Here is a 16932-nt window from a genome sequence, read left to right as displayed (position 1 = left end):
CAGACACTAACAACTATTTTAGAACAAATGTGACAACTGGCCTAGCAGCCTTGACGTTACAGAATTTCCTTATTTGGCTAAAAACCAAAACCAACAATAGAAATTATATTTTTCTTACTAAAATCCTTTACTTTTTTGTTAGTCTTTCCTCCAGTTGATCTGATTTAGTTTCAGACTTGGCTCTATATAAAGAGGATTAAGCCACACACAATTCCACACATTAACACACCTCAACTCTTCTATACACTACTACCCATCTCTTCCACATTCTCCCATATTATGAAATTCATCTATCTTGCTGCCTATATCTCCAAATACCCAAACATATCTCTCTTCACTTCTCTTACAAAATCTCCTCTTAGAAAGCAACATAAGCCATCACCATACCTCATATTATCCACTACAACCTCTTTAGCAACTATAATCTTATATTTTTACTACCTTTAACCTTCATATCTCTCAATCTTCCATGTATCTTACAAATTACATATCATGCAAAATACCTATAGATTTCTCTCATACATCTTACAAATTACATATCTCCAAAAATGCCCATACATATCTCATAAAATACCCATACATATTTTTCATACATTTTACAAATTACATCTCTCACAAATTATCCATACATATTTCTCATATATATATATATATATATATATATATATATATATATATATATATATATATTACAAACTCATCTCTCACAAAGTACGCATACTTATTATCTATAAATATTACAAATACTATAATCCACAAAACATTTATGTATTTTACCATCTTTGTACTTCTCAAAACATATCAAACATTCATACTAAAAACCCTTTTCATAGAAGGCATAAACTTCTAATACTAAAAACCTTCTCCTAGAAGGCTCAAAGACCTCATACTAAAAGCTCTTCTTATGGAAGACAATATCACACATATTTTATTGAGATTAAAAGAGTAATATCACGGGGAAGTTCATTTAAGTGCGTGATAAGAGGGATAAACTTAACTAGTCTCTACACATAGTTGGACATATTCTCTCTCTCTCTCTCTCTCTCTCTTCAATTGCACCCATTTTTTCCCTTCAATCATGAAGTCATTATGGTGGGACTCATCATGGCATATTACCTCTCCACCACTAGAGTCATAACTGAGTACATAATTACTTCACCTTTAAATAAAAATTACTTTAATATTACATTACTATCTAATAAAAAAGATTTCACTAGTGTTTCACTAATAAACATATGTACTAATAAATTGATTTGTTATTACTGGAAATATATTATTTGAACGTAAACCTCAGCTGGAGATACATTATTTGAACATATACCACAACTAAACATAAATTACTTGACATACATTATCCAAACATATTCCACTACTAGACATACATTATTTAAACATAAACCACAACTGGACATAAACTATTTTGGACCCATCCCAATGTTGGATATACATCATTATGATCTTTAATTCATCATTTAATCAAAATATTTCACTAAATACATATTACTTTATTCAACTATTACCATTAATCAAAGTTATTATACAAAACATATATCATTTACTTTACTTTAACCATTATAATGATTTTTAGATTTTAGGTGTTACTCATCTTGTAGGCCTAAAAATACACCGGAAGCTATTGGACTATGCAACCCAATATTGAGTTCCAAACTCAACTCCCCAGATAAATTTAGGTTTAGCAACGTCACCCTTCCAATAGACAAAACAAACAACATGTGGCTACATAGCGAAAAACGGCCCCCAAACATAGGGTAATTTGGTCATTTGGGTATTCCAATAGTATTTTGTGGTTTAAAGGTAATTTTGGAATTTTTTTTTAGGTGTTAAGCCTATTTTTTAATCAATTTGTTATTATAAAAATTTTAATTGTTTCTAAGAATGTTTATGAATCAAGTATATGAATGTTACATTCTTGAATTATGATTGGAAATTTGGAATATAATTAGTGAATCAAACACCTTAATTTTATATTATTGTAATGCGATTACATGAATTTAAGGTTACAAGAATATAACATCAAGCCAACCAAATGCCATCTAAGAGCATTCACACCCACACTTGCATATAGCATATGTTGAGATATTTTACCATCAAAGCGCAAAAGACATGCTTTATCTGCACCGCTAATTGCAAAAAAATTTGCAATAGTGCTAGTGTGCTATAGTACTGTCTTAAACTCATTTTATTAATTTCTTCTCCCTCTCTCACTCTCTCCCTGGATCACTTTTCTCTCTCTCTCTCTCTCTCTCAATCACATTTAGGTTATATATTTTATTGAATAGATATATTATTTTAATATGTTGTATAGAAAAATAAAAGTTGAGATATTGAATGTATTGTAAAATAGTAGATATAAATGATAAAGTAATTTTGAGATGGTAAAATGTAATTTTTTTTATGGAAATGAGATGTGAATATTCTAATCCAAACTAAGTGTAAGTTAAAATAGAGAAAATAATTTTTTTAGCGAGGTAAATGTTTTATTTTTAAATAAAATTTTTGGGTAGGCAATACAAGAAGTACAATGCCCGTGTAATAAAAATATATAGGCAAGCGTATCAATTCTCTGCCACTTGAAAAAACGATAAACCTTGTTTCTCAAAAAAAAAAGAAAAAACGATAAACCCACTCACTCTCACTCTTCTTCACTTCACTTCACTGATTTTCTTTCAATTCCTAAGATAAGATGCTTCAAACGGCATTGTCCACTGCTCCAACAACTCTCTTATTCGCTCCACGCGGTAACAAACTAAGTCCCATTCTTTTCTCTAAACGACGTCGCTCCCTCACGCTCCTCCCTCGCTGGCATTTCACTCGTACCAGACCCAGACCTAAACCTAAACCTTTTTCAGCGGGTACTTTTCTTTGTTTGCTCTCCGAGAAAGTGTTGGAAATACTATACATGGAAATAAAATAAAAATGATTTTTGTTGTTTGTCTAATGTCCTTTCGTGTGTTTATTATGTATACCACCCGCTGTTTGGTTGCAAGGAAAGTGGAAGAAACTGAAAATTTGAAATTTATGTTAGTTGAGTGGTCAAACAATGAAATATCAGAAATGCAAGAATTTCAGTCTTTTTTTTTTGGTTACAATTTCTTGGCAACCAAATGGTGTTGATTTCTATCAGGTAATTTGTTCAAATATTGTCTGGTTGCTGAGAAAATTGGACACAAGTGATGGAAAGTGAAATTTGAAGTCTTACACTGTTGCTAAGACTTGGTTTTTGAAAGTTTTGTATTGAACTTAGAGCCTTATTCATCACTTGTTTTTTTACATTCCAGTTGCTGCAACAGAGAATGGTGTGTTTACTTCTCCAGAGATGGCAAAGTCATTTGATTTCACTTCGGAGGAGCGAATATACAATTGGTATTTTATTTTGTGATAGAGCTCTTGCTAATATATGTGCTTGAATTGATTTTTATTTTATTTTATTCTGTAAGCTATTAACTTCCAAGTGAATAAGTGATGCATTTTGCTTATTCTCTTTATTTCTACTCTGATGTATATATTTTAAATTGTTATATTTGTTTCTTCACTTTGGTTGATGAATAGACATTTTGTTTATGTTAAGTTAAAATCTTACTACAATGGTCAGTATGACATATTTCATAATGACTACACCTTTGTTTTATTATTATTATTAGTTATGCTACTGCTGGAAACCAATCGCATTCTATATTACCATAGTTCCATTTGGTTTCATGTTTGGTAATACTGTGTGTGGAGCCTGACATATTCCATAATGGTGATATAATTTTCATTAGCCTGTTATATATGGATGTATGCATTCGCACAACACAACCTATTTTGCTCCTGGAGGAAACTCAAAACTGATCTAGAAGCCTGTGAAACTAACATGGCAGTAACACTCCATAACAGTAGTATACATAACATGGATACTACAGCTATTAATCTAGTGCTGTCTAATAGCTTTACAGTTGATGGGTATATAGCATTTGTGTGTTTTTCTCTCTCACCCCTTATAAATGCATGGGTGCTTCTTTTTATGGGAAAGGCCTCCTGTTTATTGCATATCCTCTCATATATATATATATATATATATATTCTCTTTCTGCCTATTTTTTATGTTTAAAATTTTAAATAATTTATTATCTACTTAATAAAGAATGCAATACCTTTATTCTGTATAGAATGTGGTTTTTATAAAACCTTGTCTTGGTCTCAAAATGAGGTATAACTTTTAAAAGCATCACTTTTTTCAAGATACAACTGTTCTCTTTCACAATAACCAAAATAAGCTCATCTAAGCACACACTACAAGTTTCAAGAGGCCAACTCATGTATTTAAACATATATTGGGCCTAATTGTACTAACTTAAATCTAGTTTTCACCCTTCCTTAACCTCTGTGTGTGTGTGATATGAGTGTAGTCTCGGGGTTTTCAACTTTCCTATTTTCTCACTGTCTCATGTCTTGGTGTTGGTTATAATACTGCTGCTTGCATAATTTCTCAAGCATGGTGTTGATTGTATTTTCAGCATTGTAATCTGGTGTTAGTTATTGTTGGAATTAGGTGGGAGTCTCAAGGGTATTTTAGGCCAAACTTCGACAGAGGAAGTGTTCCATTTGTGATATCAATGCCGCCTCCTAATGTTACTGGTTCACTGCACATGGGGCATGCAATGTTTGTGACTCTTGAGGTTGTGAAATTGCTTTTAAATTCTTGTTCTGTTATTATGATTTTGTCGAAATACATGCCATTTGGCTTGAAATCCTGAAAATGCTGATTGTATACCCAAGCTATACTTATACTGCTTTTGGAGTTGTTAATTTTGTATGGTAATTGGAATTGTTTTTGTTTACTCATTGTATACTGCCTATATACTAGTGTGGTGTTCCTTTGTGCTTTTCTAATAAAATTTATAACATAAAAAAAGAAGAAGAAGAAGAAGTGATTATTCAACACCTGATCTCCTGCATTGTCATAGGGATTGCTACACTTAAAATGCTCTAGGACTTTGTTTGCATGTACCACTATATTCTACTTACCATTATATGCTCCACAAAAACCTTGAATTATTATCCTTAAAGCTTAAACTAGCTCTAGCTATTATGCTTTCATGAATATGTGGATGCCATAAATGTCACTTTTCCCTCATTCATTGAAATCTCCTGCTTAGCTATGTTTTATCTTTTCCCTTATTGTTGTTTTCTTTAAAAATGCATGGTGGATTTTTACTTTCTTCTATCAGTTGCTATAAATCAACATTCCATTAGTGTGTTAGATGTAGTGATCAATCTGTTCATGTCGATATCACACATAATCAATCCTCTGTTTTTCTCCTCTGTTGTTATTATTTGAAAGTTTTCTTGCAAGGGTTCAAGATCAACTGAGTTTATAGTTCATGGTCATTACTTTGTGGACTAAGACAAGTAATGACGATTTTTTTTTTCTTTTCTCCTTGTGTGTGTCTATATATATTGACATTGATTAAATTTAGGCATTCTGTACCTCTCCCTCTTTTTTATTTGTGCCTTTGGTAAGGCTTTTTTTTTTGGTTTTGATAAGTAATTAGGATTTAATAATATAAAAAAAGAGACATCCAAGTATACAGGGTGTATACATGGGTGTGCAGATTAAATACAAAAATTACATGCATCAAGTAAATCCAAAATTGAAGAAAAATGTTGGTTTCTCCACACTGAGAACCAATGCAATAAGGTTCAAAATAATAATAACTTGAGATTAGGCCTAGAATGCTCACTGTCTTCGAAGAACCTACTATTTCTTTCCTTCCAAATACACCACCTCAAACAATGAGGAACAACGATCCATATATATCTATTACGATGGTGACCAAATCGACCTTGCTAGCAAGCAAGAAGCTCAACAATAGACTTTGGCATGGTACATCTGCACCTAGAAAGAAGTTAAAAAGTTGTACATAAGAAATAGGCTGGCTTATATATAAAAGAAGTTTAATCATTTTTGGTTGTAATGTATATGCATCATGTTATTGATTAACAAAAAGATTATCTGTTCTTAGTTCTTTCCTCTTGATGTCAATTTAATTAGTTTTTATGTTTTGCTCTACTAGGATATTATGGTTAGATACCATCGAATGAAGGGAAGACCAACACTTTGGCTTCCTGGGACTGATCATGCTGGCATTGCAACTCAGGTTTGTGTCTGAATTATGAGCTTTTGTATCTGTATCCATGTGCTAATTGGGTTTGATATTCATGGCAAAACACCATTTTGCTCTCAACATTTTGGGGTCATAGTCAATTTGGTCTTTTATAATTTGGTAGTAGTCAATTTGGTTCCTATTATTTTTAACTTGTAGTCAATTTGGTTCTTACCATTAATTGACTTACCGATATGTGGCACACTTGAAGCTTATGTGGCCAATAAAATAATATTTTAAAATTTTTAATTCACTTTAAAACAGGCCAGCTAAGTATTTGACGGATTAGAAAGTCCATGTCAGGAAAAGAAAAATTAACCAAAAAAAACAATAATGCACATACCAGTCATTTTTTTTGATAGGTAAGAAAAAATATTATTGAAGATGTAAAAGCATGACAAATACACAAGGTTCATGATAGTGAACAAAGAGAAAAAAGAAGTAAAAACAAACAAATTGACACTAAACTATTCTAAGAGACAAAAGAAAATCCATAAGTGTAAAACAATCCGAGAGACTCCAACACTGAAACCAATCAAAAAGGGTCCGATGGCATAAATCTAACAACTGAGCTAGAAATTTCCTAGTATCCTCAAAATAACGCCGATTCCGTTCAGTCTAAATAGTCCACATTAAACAACCTGGAACCAAATTCCAAATGTCAGAATTATGTTTCCCAAGTCAATGATACCCTAGGAAGCATGGACGCGGCACCGGAGGTGCCGCACCCGCGTCCGACGCGGCGCGACGCGGCGACGCGCGAGGGACGCCGCTGCTCGCGCGTCGGTGCCGCGTCGGCCGCGTGTTTTCGTTTTTTTTCCAGCCGACTCGCGCCGACGCGGCTTGAATCGCGCCGACGCGGCGCCGATTCGAGCAGATTCGGGCCGATTCGGCCAGAATCGGTGTGTTTCGGCTGTTTCGGCCGTATCGGGCCGTATCGGCCGGCGACCGAAACGGCCGAAACGGCCGAAACATGCCCGAAATGGCCGAAACAGGCCGAAACAGGCCGAAAATCATGCTTCAACAGCCGAAATTGGCTCTAAATGAGACCCAAAAACCCTAAATCTATCATTCCTTAATTTTATTTTGAATATTTGTTGCTTCTTTTGTGTTTTCTTTTTGGTTTTGTGTTGTGTTTTGTGTTTCTTGCTTTTTTTCTTTCTTTGTTTTGTGAATCAAGGCATAATAAATTAGTAATATGTTTTTTAAGAATATTTTAATAGTAAAAATATATAGAAAATATAAATAAAAATATTTTTAATAATTTTTTAATTGCCGAGTCCCGCCGCACCCGCACCCACCTTTTTCAAAAATTGCCAAGTCCCGCACCCGCACCCGCACCCGCACCCGTACCCGTACCCGCACCCGTGCTTCATAGATGATACCAAAAAAAAAAAAAGTTTGCAACTGAACCTGGCATGACCCAATTAATCCCAAACGACCGAAGCATATACACAGAAACACCATTTCAAATCCCTTAAGCTGAAACAAAGCAAATTCTTGTTGAAAATGGTCATATCATCAAATCATTGACCTGGGTTTTATGTTGTAAAATGCAAAAATCATGTCATGTGCAAGATTGGAACCTTAGGCCTTGTTTGGGTACTGAGTTATCTATCACTCATCATTCAAATATCATCACTCATCACCCTATAACTCATTTCTTAAAACTTAAAAATACCCAAAACACACCCCAACATTGTTTGGCACCTAAACCCGGTTTAGTTTCCAATCCAAAAACTCAAAAAACTCACCTTTTTGTGGGACCCACTCACTGATTATTGTGCAGAGCACATAGAACGGCTACCTGCGGATTCCTTACTACTCTTTTATTTTCATTATTTCCTTGGGTTATGTCATGGTTTTTTTTTAACCACATTTTTTTTTTGTTTGTATCATGGATAATGTAATTATCTATGTTCACTCAAATATCATTTTTTTTTTCTCTTTTGTTCAGTTGTAAAACCCATCCCCACATAACTATGTATAAGATTTGTTTAAACTTGTGGGATCTTGCCAAACTTTCACAACCCACAATTGAGAAAAAAGAAAAAAAAAAAGAAAAAGAAAGAAGAAACCCAACACCCAAACCGACGGAGCAAGGAAGAAAGATTGTGGATCTAATCTGTGGAGGTCGAAATCAGTGAGTTTGTTGCAACTTCATCCTTGGTCTTCGCCATCACAGGTGGCGGGGAGCACGTTAGCTGGCGGGGAGCACGTCAGATGGAGATCTCCTTCAGCTATGGTATGAATCTCCTTCAGATGGGTGTTGCAGACTGGAGCTTTCGCTTTGGGTTTGGGAGCTTCTTCAGAAGAGAGTGAAGTGTGAACAAAAGGAAAATAGTTGGTTGTAAGGAAAAGTGAGTTTTGACTGTTGGGGGGAGTAAAGGCTGAGACGGATGAGACAAGCCTCTATTGTGGGGCCCAACTCGTGAGGAAAATTACAATTGTGCCATCTTAACTCAGTTTTGATAACTTGAAAACAATTTTTTTTTTGTTTTGTTTTTGAATTCACTAACCATAACTCAATAATGTGAAATATGAGTGATGGAAACAAAACATGAAAACACAGCCAAACAACTATTAGGTATGTGGGACCCACATATTTTGAGTTAAGAGTGATGAAAACAGAGATATGAGTTATAGAAAACTCTAAATGCAAACAACCCCTTAATTATTTAATAGGATTGTAAGTGTTTTAAAAATTGGGATTCCTCAACAAAGAATTAGCGTTGCTTTGCACTTGTGGTTAGAAATTTGTTCATGGGTAGAAATCGAATCTGTATGATTGAAATCCAACCGTACACATTGTTTGCCACATAAGCATTTTCCGTTATTGAGTTAAGTTGAAAATAACAGGGACTAGATTGACTGCTACCAAAATATAAAGACCAAATTAACTGTGACCTCAAAATGTAGGGACCAAAATAGTATTTTCGTCTATATTCATTTGTTCCCCCAATCTTGTACAAAATATTTTATTCTTCCAAATTTGTTTAAAATTTATGATGATTTATAGACTTAATAAACTTTTTTAGTTACATATTCATGATTAGGATAAGAGTTTATTTTATTTATCTTTTAAATGCCAATTCGCAGTCTTTGACTGGCCTCTATTTGCACTTACGGTGGATTATATTAATCATTTTTTTTTTAAATTTATAATTTCTCTTCTTTATTAGAAAATTTCTTTCTGAAGCTATTATATTGGTTTTTGTGATTTTTACTTCATTTCCTCCCAGTTGGTTGTGGAAAGAATGCTTGCATCTGAAGGAATCAAAAGGGCTGAATTGAGTAGAGATGAGTTCACAAAACATGTTTGGGAGTGGAAAGAGAAGTATTAATTCTCTTATAACTTCTGTTGTTAGTTTTTCTGCTGTCTATGTTATTCAATTATGTGTGGCAAGGCTTTTATGCTTGCATTGATGTACTGCTAGTATGCCCAGTTAAGCCAAACATTTTGAGCGCATTCTCACTATGATTAATATCTTCTTTCAAGGTAGAAAATGGAGAGCTTTAGGGGGGGGGGGGGGGGGAAGAAAAGCCAACTTACTAGCCCTGCATTCAAAAGTATAATTGTTAATTTTAATTAATATTTTGACATAGCTCTACGTGTGCGTGTGCTTCTCATGCGACCCTTTTCTATATTTATTTTTATTAAGAATTTTCAATTCTTAGGAACTCATAGTTTAGAGATTTTGATTAATTAAATTTTTTTCACAACTAGATATGTGTCTTTGTCTAGATAAAAAAGAGAATTACATCGGGTGTGTACATTGATAACAATACATCAAATTCCTAAATTACAATGATCAAGCATTTCTAAAAAATTAGAACAAGGAAAAAGATTTAAGTTCTGAAATAGACTGTTCCTTCCCCTCGAAACGTCTTGAGTTCCGTTCTAGCCAAATACACCATAAGACACAAAGTGGTACAGCCCTCCATAAATCAATGCTTTGATGTCCACCTAAGGAACCTTGCCTACTCGAAAGTAAATTAGTAACACTTTGCAGCATAGCCCATAGAAGGCCAAATAGAGTCCACACCATAGACCATAACTCTTAAGCAATAGGATAATAAAGAAGAAGATGATTCACTGATTCCCTACTCTTTTCACCATAAGTTCTCAATAGTCAGAATCTTACCTAATGCGGCATCTCATGAGAAAAAAGCAATCCTAGGTGGGATCTTTGAACGCCACACAGGTTTTCAAAGGAAAAGAGTGTTAGGAGTAGAGGAAAGGGAGAAATAGTACTCACTCACTTTAAAACTCTTATTCCTTGCCGGTTCCCAACTAAGTTTGTCTTGACCTTCACCGTTAAGAAGCATAGAATTCGTAAGATCCAGAAAAGTGTAAAAATGTTCCAATTCCCAATCTTGGGCATCCCTAGAAAATTGAAGATCCTAGTGAAGCCTCTGGTTAGGAAAGTGCATAACATCTATAGAAGACCCCTTATTACAACTAATGCTATAAAGTTTCGGAAATGCCGTTTGGAGAGTACAACCCCCACACCACACTTGATGCCAAAATTTAATTCTATTACCAACACCAACCTCGAATTGAATGGATTTCGAAAAGGCTGGCCAACCTTGTCTTATGGTACTCCAAAGACTAACACCGTAAGGATTAGACGGGGAATAATCATTATATGCAGTATTTCCCATAGGGGGGGGGGGATGTAAAGAAATGACAAGAGGCTTGAAAATGCTGTTCTGCTCCCCTTGAGAGGCCCGACTACCTCAAATTAGTCAGAAATTTTGTTTCCGGTTTGTTTGTTTTATTTATGTTTTGGATCGATATGGGTGGATTTCGCAGTTTTTTTATTGAATCGAAGTTGTTTCAATTGGTGGTTGAGGAAGGGGGGAGTTTTTTCTCCCTTAAGATTTTTGAACGAGGGAAGTATTTCATGCACTCAGTGTTTATGGGTAGGAATGCAGCAAGCTGGTTAATGCAGAGCTTGGAACAAATGGTGATTGGGGTCAACCCCAAACATTTCTTCACGCTCAGGGATGGAGACTCTGCCTACACAGTGCAGCGGGGTTCTAACCCGTTTGGGCAATTTATTTTAGTAACAGAGTTAAAAGTTGGCGGGATGAGAAGATCGATCATTATTCCTGCAGGCAAGGCACAACAAGGTTGGAGGGCTTTTGGAATTGAATTGCGGAGAATGTTGGAACCTTCTCACTATGCGTTGGGTTCAAAAGCTCTACCGTATAAGGCTAAGTTGGGTTCAGTGATTCATCCTTCCCGGTCCTTTGCTGAAACGGTAAAAGCGCTTGTGCAAGTAAGGAAGCCTTTGCACCAGCCCTCCATTAGGGAGACAGAGAAGTTTCAAGTAGTGGAGAACACAACGCAGCCTCTGAGAGACGAAGTGGGGATTCAGGTGGTGGCGTTTGAAGCTCCGGCTGATAATGCTTTACCGATTGCCGTGGGTGGAGAGGAGGGGAGCCATCGTAGTATTAATGGAGATGCTAGGCTTAAGGAGAAAATCCCGGAACAGAATAAATTCAGATTGAATAATTTGAATTTGAAAGCTGTTGATTCTGGCAGGGAGCGTCAAATTAGGAGGTCTGGCTGGTTAAGGAAAGGTTTGACTGTGGAAGTAAATGAATTTGGTAAGAGGCGGGTGTCTTGGCAACGTTATAAGGGAGATAAGCAAGCTGTTAAGTGGGTGGCACGTGAGGAAATTTCTGCCCAGGTTGTGAATAAGGGAATGGACAATGGGCCTTTTGAAGCCCATGCAGTTAAGTGTTGCCCAGGCCCAATGTTGACTAGCACTTTTGTTTTTGAGGCAGGGGCTTGCTCCAAACAGTCAGAACTTATACCCAGCCCAGGTCTTACAGGCCCATTTGTTGAGGATGGTAAGGTAGAGTCAAGCACATCGGGCCTGAGTGCAATCTCGAATGGTGCGACTGTCTCAGCGAGCTCGGTGCTTGGTTCTCTACCACCAAGGAGGACGACGAAGGCTCTGATAGCCAACCTAGGCTCGACTTCTCCCATATCGGCGCTGGAAGTACCTGGCGGGAGTGGGTCTTGTGTTCCGGTGAGCCCGAGCTGCCTTACCCAGCCCCTTACCGTGCCGATATTGACATCGGAAGTGGTGCAAGTTGGTTGCGAGGTGGGTTCATCAACGGTAGCTCCGATAAGTACTTCGGTTGAGCCGGCAGAGATGAAGGTGATGTCTTCAGGGGAATTGATAGAACAGTTGGTGGAGATGTCATCTCCGACGAAGACGAAGGAGGAGGATGATGAGTTGTTGGGTCCAGAGGTAAGGGCGACGGAGCACGAGGCCTCTGATGGTAAGGTGGTATTTAATCATTCTCCCACTATTAGGGAATTGGTCAGTGACTTGGATAAATCATGGGGTAATTCCAAAGAATGGATGCTACAATTGCGAGATGGTCGACAAGTAGTGATTCCGTTAGCTCTATATCGATCTCCAGAAAGTGTGTCGGATTGCTCAGTCATTGATGTAGAGGCTGTAACAGGTAATGACACTTTTATCATTGACGGTCAGATGGTTAGTTGGGCAGAGGACTGTGATGGGTTAGTTGATTCTTGGTCTATTGTTAAGGAGGCAGAGGAGGAGATGGGGGATTTTGATGAGAGGTTGATGTCTTGGGAGTGTAGTGGCAAGCCGTTAGAGGTGGTACCTTTGGCCACAGAAGTTCCTTTGGAGTTGGAGTGTAGTGCTGAGCGGGGGGTTGGGTGTATGGAGTCGGGTGATGGTAATAATTTATCTCTATGGGTAACAAATCGGATTAAGGCTTTTAGAAAATCAGTGGGCACCTCGTTGGAAGGTTTTGAAGAGCAAATTACGGGATTGTTGTTGGCTATAGAGGCCAAGAAAAAGGATAAAAAGCTTAAGGCAGTAGATGATCAAATGAAGCATGGTAAGTCGGGGCAGAAAGGTCAGCGGGAGTTGAAAAATTTATTGACATCTCTGAATGTCGAGGTTGGTTCAACGAAACCGAGGAATATAAGTAAGGAGAGGGCTGTGGTGGTTCATCGATGAATTTGAAGATTATTTCTTGGAATGTTAGAGGGTTGAATGATAGGGATAAAAGGCTTCGGGTTCGTAATTTGGTAAGGAGATGGAAGCCAGATGTTATTTGTATTCAAGAAACTAAAATGGAGTTGATAACTAGAGATGTGATTCACAGTTTGTGGAGGGGTCAACATGTCGATTGGTCTTATCTAGGCTCTTGCGGAGCTTCTGGAGGGGTGTTATTGATGTGGGATACACGGGTTGTGAATAAAGAGGAGGAAGCTGTGGGGCGATTTTCAGTTTCTTGTAGATTTACTAGTGTGTCAGATCAGTTTGTTTGGGCGTTTACTGGTATCTATGGTCCTAATTCTGTGAGAGACAGAAGGTTCTTATGGGAAGAATTATCCGGTTTGAACAGTTGGTGGAATGTTCCATGGTGTGTGGGTGGTGACTTTAACGTGGTTAGGTTTCCTTCTGAGCGTTCTGGTTCAACCACTTTTACTACTGCCATGCGAGAGTTCTCCAATTTTATTTTTGAGCAAGGTCTCATTGATATTCCACTTCAAGGGGGATCTATCACTTGGTCTAATACTCGTGAAGTTGCTTTGAAGGCTAGGCTGGACAGGTTTTTGTTTTCTGCAGATTGGGATGATAAGTTTCCATCTGTTTCTCAACAACGCTTGCCTAGGTTGTTATCTGATCACTTCTCGATTGTTCTTGAGGGTGGTTCCTTTCAGAGCGGTAGGAGGTCATTTAGATTTGAGAATGTGGCTGAAAGATGAGGGTTTCGTGGAGAGGGTGCGATCCTGGTGGGCATCTTATAATGTCCAAGGAGCTCCGAGTTTCGTGTTGGCCTATAAATTGAAGCTTTTGAAAAATGATTTGAAGAAATGGAATGTGGAGGTTTTTGGAAATGTTGAAGATCGGGTGAGAAAATTGTGGCAAGAGCTTCGTGATTTAGAGATGATTGAGGATAGTTGATCTTTAGTTGTGGAGGAAAGGCTGGAGTTGGAGAGAGTTCGAGGTGAATTAGAAAAAGTTACTTTGATGGAGGAAATCTGTTGGAGGCAGAAGTCTAGAGTCCTTTGTATTAGAGAAGGAGACAGGAATACCAAATTCTTTCATCGTATAGCTAACTCTCACAGAAGATTTAATTCCATTGATAGGCTTATGGTTGATGGAGAATTGTCTTCAGATCCGGAGGCTATAGCTGGTTGTATCTCTCATTTTTATAGGCAGCTATATACTGAAACTGTGGCTCATCGACCTTTACTAGATGATGTGGAGTTCTCTTGTATCTCGGAGGATGATGCATTGTGGCTAGATAGGCCTTTTGATGAGGAAGAGGTGTTTGGGGTGATTAGTGATTTTAAGGGTGATAAGGCTCCTGGCCTGGATGGCTTTTCTATGGCGTTCTTTTAGTCTTGCTGGTGTTTGTTGAAGGCTGAAATTATGGCAGTGTTCCAAAATTTTCATACTCAGGCTGTGTTTGAAAAGAGCCTTAATGCTTCTTTCCTTGCTCTTATTCCCAAAAAGGTGGATGCTGTGGAGATCAAGGATTTTTGGCCTATTAGTTTAGTTGGTGGGATTTATAAGATCATTTCTAAAGTGTTGGCTAATCGTCTCAGAAAGGTGGCACATGGGCTTATTTCGAATTCTCAGAATGCATTTGTGAAAGGTAGACAAATATTGGACTCTTTTTTGATTGCTTCAGAATGTATTGATAGTAGATTGAAGTCAGGTGTTCCGGGAGTATTGTGTAAGTTGGATGTGGAGAAGGCTTATGACCATGTGAGTTGGGGTTTTTTAATGTATATGCTTCAGCATTGTGGGTTTTCAGAGAAATGGAGAAAGTGGATAATGTGTTGCATCTCTACTGTTAAATTCTCCATTCTGATCAATGGTAGTCCTTCTGATTTTTTTGGTAGTTCTAGGGGGATTCGGCAAGGGGACCCCTTGTCTCCGTTGCTATTTGACATTGTTATGGAGGGGTTGAGTCGTTTGTTGGATGTGGCTGTTACTTCTGGTCAGTTCTCAGGCTTCTCTGTAGGTAATTCAGCTGGCAACTCGGTGATGGTGTCTCATCTTTTGTTTGCTGATGACACTCTTATTTTTTGTGACGCTGATTCTTCACATATAGCTTGTTTAAGAGCGATCCTAGCTAGATTTGAGGAGGTCTCAGGCTTAAGGATTAATTTGGGGAAATCTGAGTTGGTTCCTATAGGGGAGGTCTACAATATGGATGTGTTGGTGGGGATGCTGGGTTGTAGGCTATCCTCTCTTCCATTGAGATATTTGGGGCTACCGTTAGGAGCTAAATTTAAGGAGTTGTCAATTTGGAATCCTATTTTGGAGAAGATGGAAAGGAGATTAGCAGGGTGGAAGAGGTTGTATCTATCTAAGGGGGGTAAGGTAACTCTTATTAAAAGTACTCTTTCCTCCTTTCCTACTTACTTCCTTTCCCTTCTGCCTCTTCCTGGGAAGGTGGCGAATCGTATGGAGAAGTTACAGCGAGATTTTTTGTGGAGTGGTCTTAATGGTGACTCTAAATTACACTTGGTCAATTGGGCTCAGGTTTGTAAGCCGTTGCAGGTTGGAGGGTTAGGTATTAGACGTTTGAGGAGTTTTAATGCTGCCTTGTTAGGAAAATGGTTATGGAGGTATGGCATGGAGACCGATGCTCTATGGAGGAGGGTTATTGCAGTGAAATACGGGAATGATTGGGGTGGTTGGTGCACGAAAAAGGTGACCAGTGCTTATGGTGTTAGTTTGTGGAGACATATTAGGAGTGGTTGGACACGTTTTTCTAAACTTCTTATGTATGATGTGGGCGATGGTACTCGAGTGAAGTTTTGGAAGCATGTATGGTGTGGTGATCGTACTTTCCAAGAGGCTTTTCCGGAGCTCTATTGTATTAGTAGAACAAAGGATTCTTCAGTAGCGGAGGTTATGTGTTGGTCTGGTGGGAGGATTCATTGGGATGCTAAATTTCGTCGTCCTCCACAGGATTGGGAACAAGAATACTTTGATCGGTTTATGGATATGGTCTACTCTTCGACGGTTCGGGGTTTGGGTCCGGATCGGTTGTGTTGGAAGCCAGAAAGGAGTAGAGGTTTTGAGGTTAGAGGTTTCTATCTTTCTTTCTACACTCCTACCACCTTACCCTTCCCTTGGAAGTTGGTTTGGAAATCGAAGGTTCCTCCAAGGGTAGCTTTCTTTTCATGGTCTGCTTCTTTAGGTAAGATTTTAACAACAGATAATCTTCGCAAACGACGTGTGCTAGTTCTGGATTGGTGCTATATGTGTAAGAATTGTGGGGAGTCAGTGGATCATCTTCTTCTTCATTGCCCCATTGCTTGTGAGTTGTGGTCGTTGGTGTTTTGCCTATTTGGAATTCATTGGGTTATGCCTCAGAAGGTTATTGAGTTGTTTGAGTCTTGGCAGGGTAAGTTTGGAAGACATAGAAATATAGAGTTGTGGAGAATTGTGTCTCATTGCTTGTTATGGTGTATTTGGCGCGAAATGAATGAGAGATGCTTCGAGGGCTGTGAACGCTCTATACTAGAGATTAAGTCTTTATTCCTACACACTCTCCTCGATTGGAGTGTGGTTTTTTGTCATTTTTCTTGTTCTTCCCTTCCTGTTTTACTTGATCGTTGTAATCTTGGTTATTGATTTGTGCCCCCATAGTATATTCCCAATGTACTCGGGTTGGCTGTTCTTCATTTTTTAATAAAATTTTCGTTACTTATCAAAAAAAAAAAAAAAACCACCGT

The 16932-nt window shown here is 37.7% G+C and overlaps 1 protein-coding gene across 2 annotated transcripts in view; it reads left to right on the top strand.

Annotated features, from left to right (window-relative positions):
* Positions 1-2593: 2593 nt before the first annotated feature.
* LOC142610591 (valine--tRNA ligase, chloroplastic/mitochondrial 2) overlaps positions 2594-16932 on the top strand; it is a 76613-nt gene continuing 62274 nt past the window's right edge. The window contains exons 1-5 of one of the 2 annotated variants that reach the window (XM_075782438.1): positions 2594-2873; positions 3300-3384; positions 4553-4679; positions 6078-6161; positions 9410-9504. In XM_075782438.1, coding sequence (XP_075638553.1) covers positions 2705-2873; positions 3300-3384; positions 4553-4679; positions 6078-6161; positions 9410-9504 — 560 coding nt within the window. In that variant the 5' untranslated portion in view covers positions 2594-2704. The remainder of the gene's footprint in view (positions 2874-3299; positions 3385-4552; positions 4680-6077; positions 6162-9409; positions 9505-16932) is intronic. The other variant, XM_075782439.1, reaches the window with a different exon arrangement.

This window comes from Castanea sativa, chromosome 9, assembly GCF_040712315.1.
Source record: "Castanea sativa cultivar Marrone di Chiusa Pesio chromosome 9, ASM4071231v1".
NCBI lineage: Eukaryota > Viridiplantae > Streptophyta > Magnoliopsida > Fagales > Fagaceae > Castanea > Castanea sativa.
The sequence above is the reverse complement of the archived record's forward strand: the minus strand, read 5'-3'. Positions and strand labels throughout refer to the sequence as shown.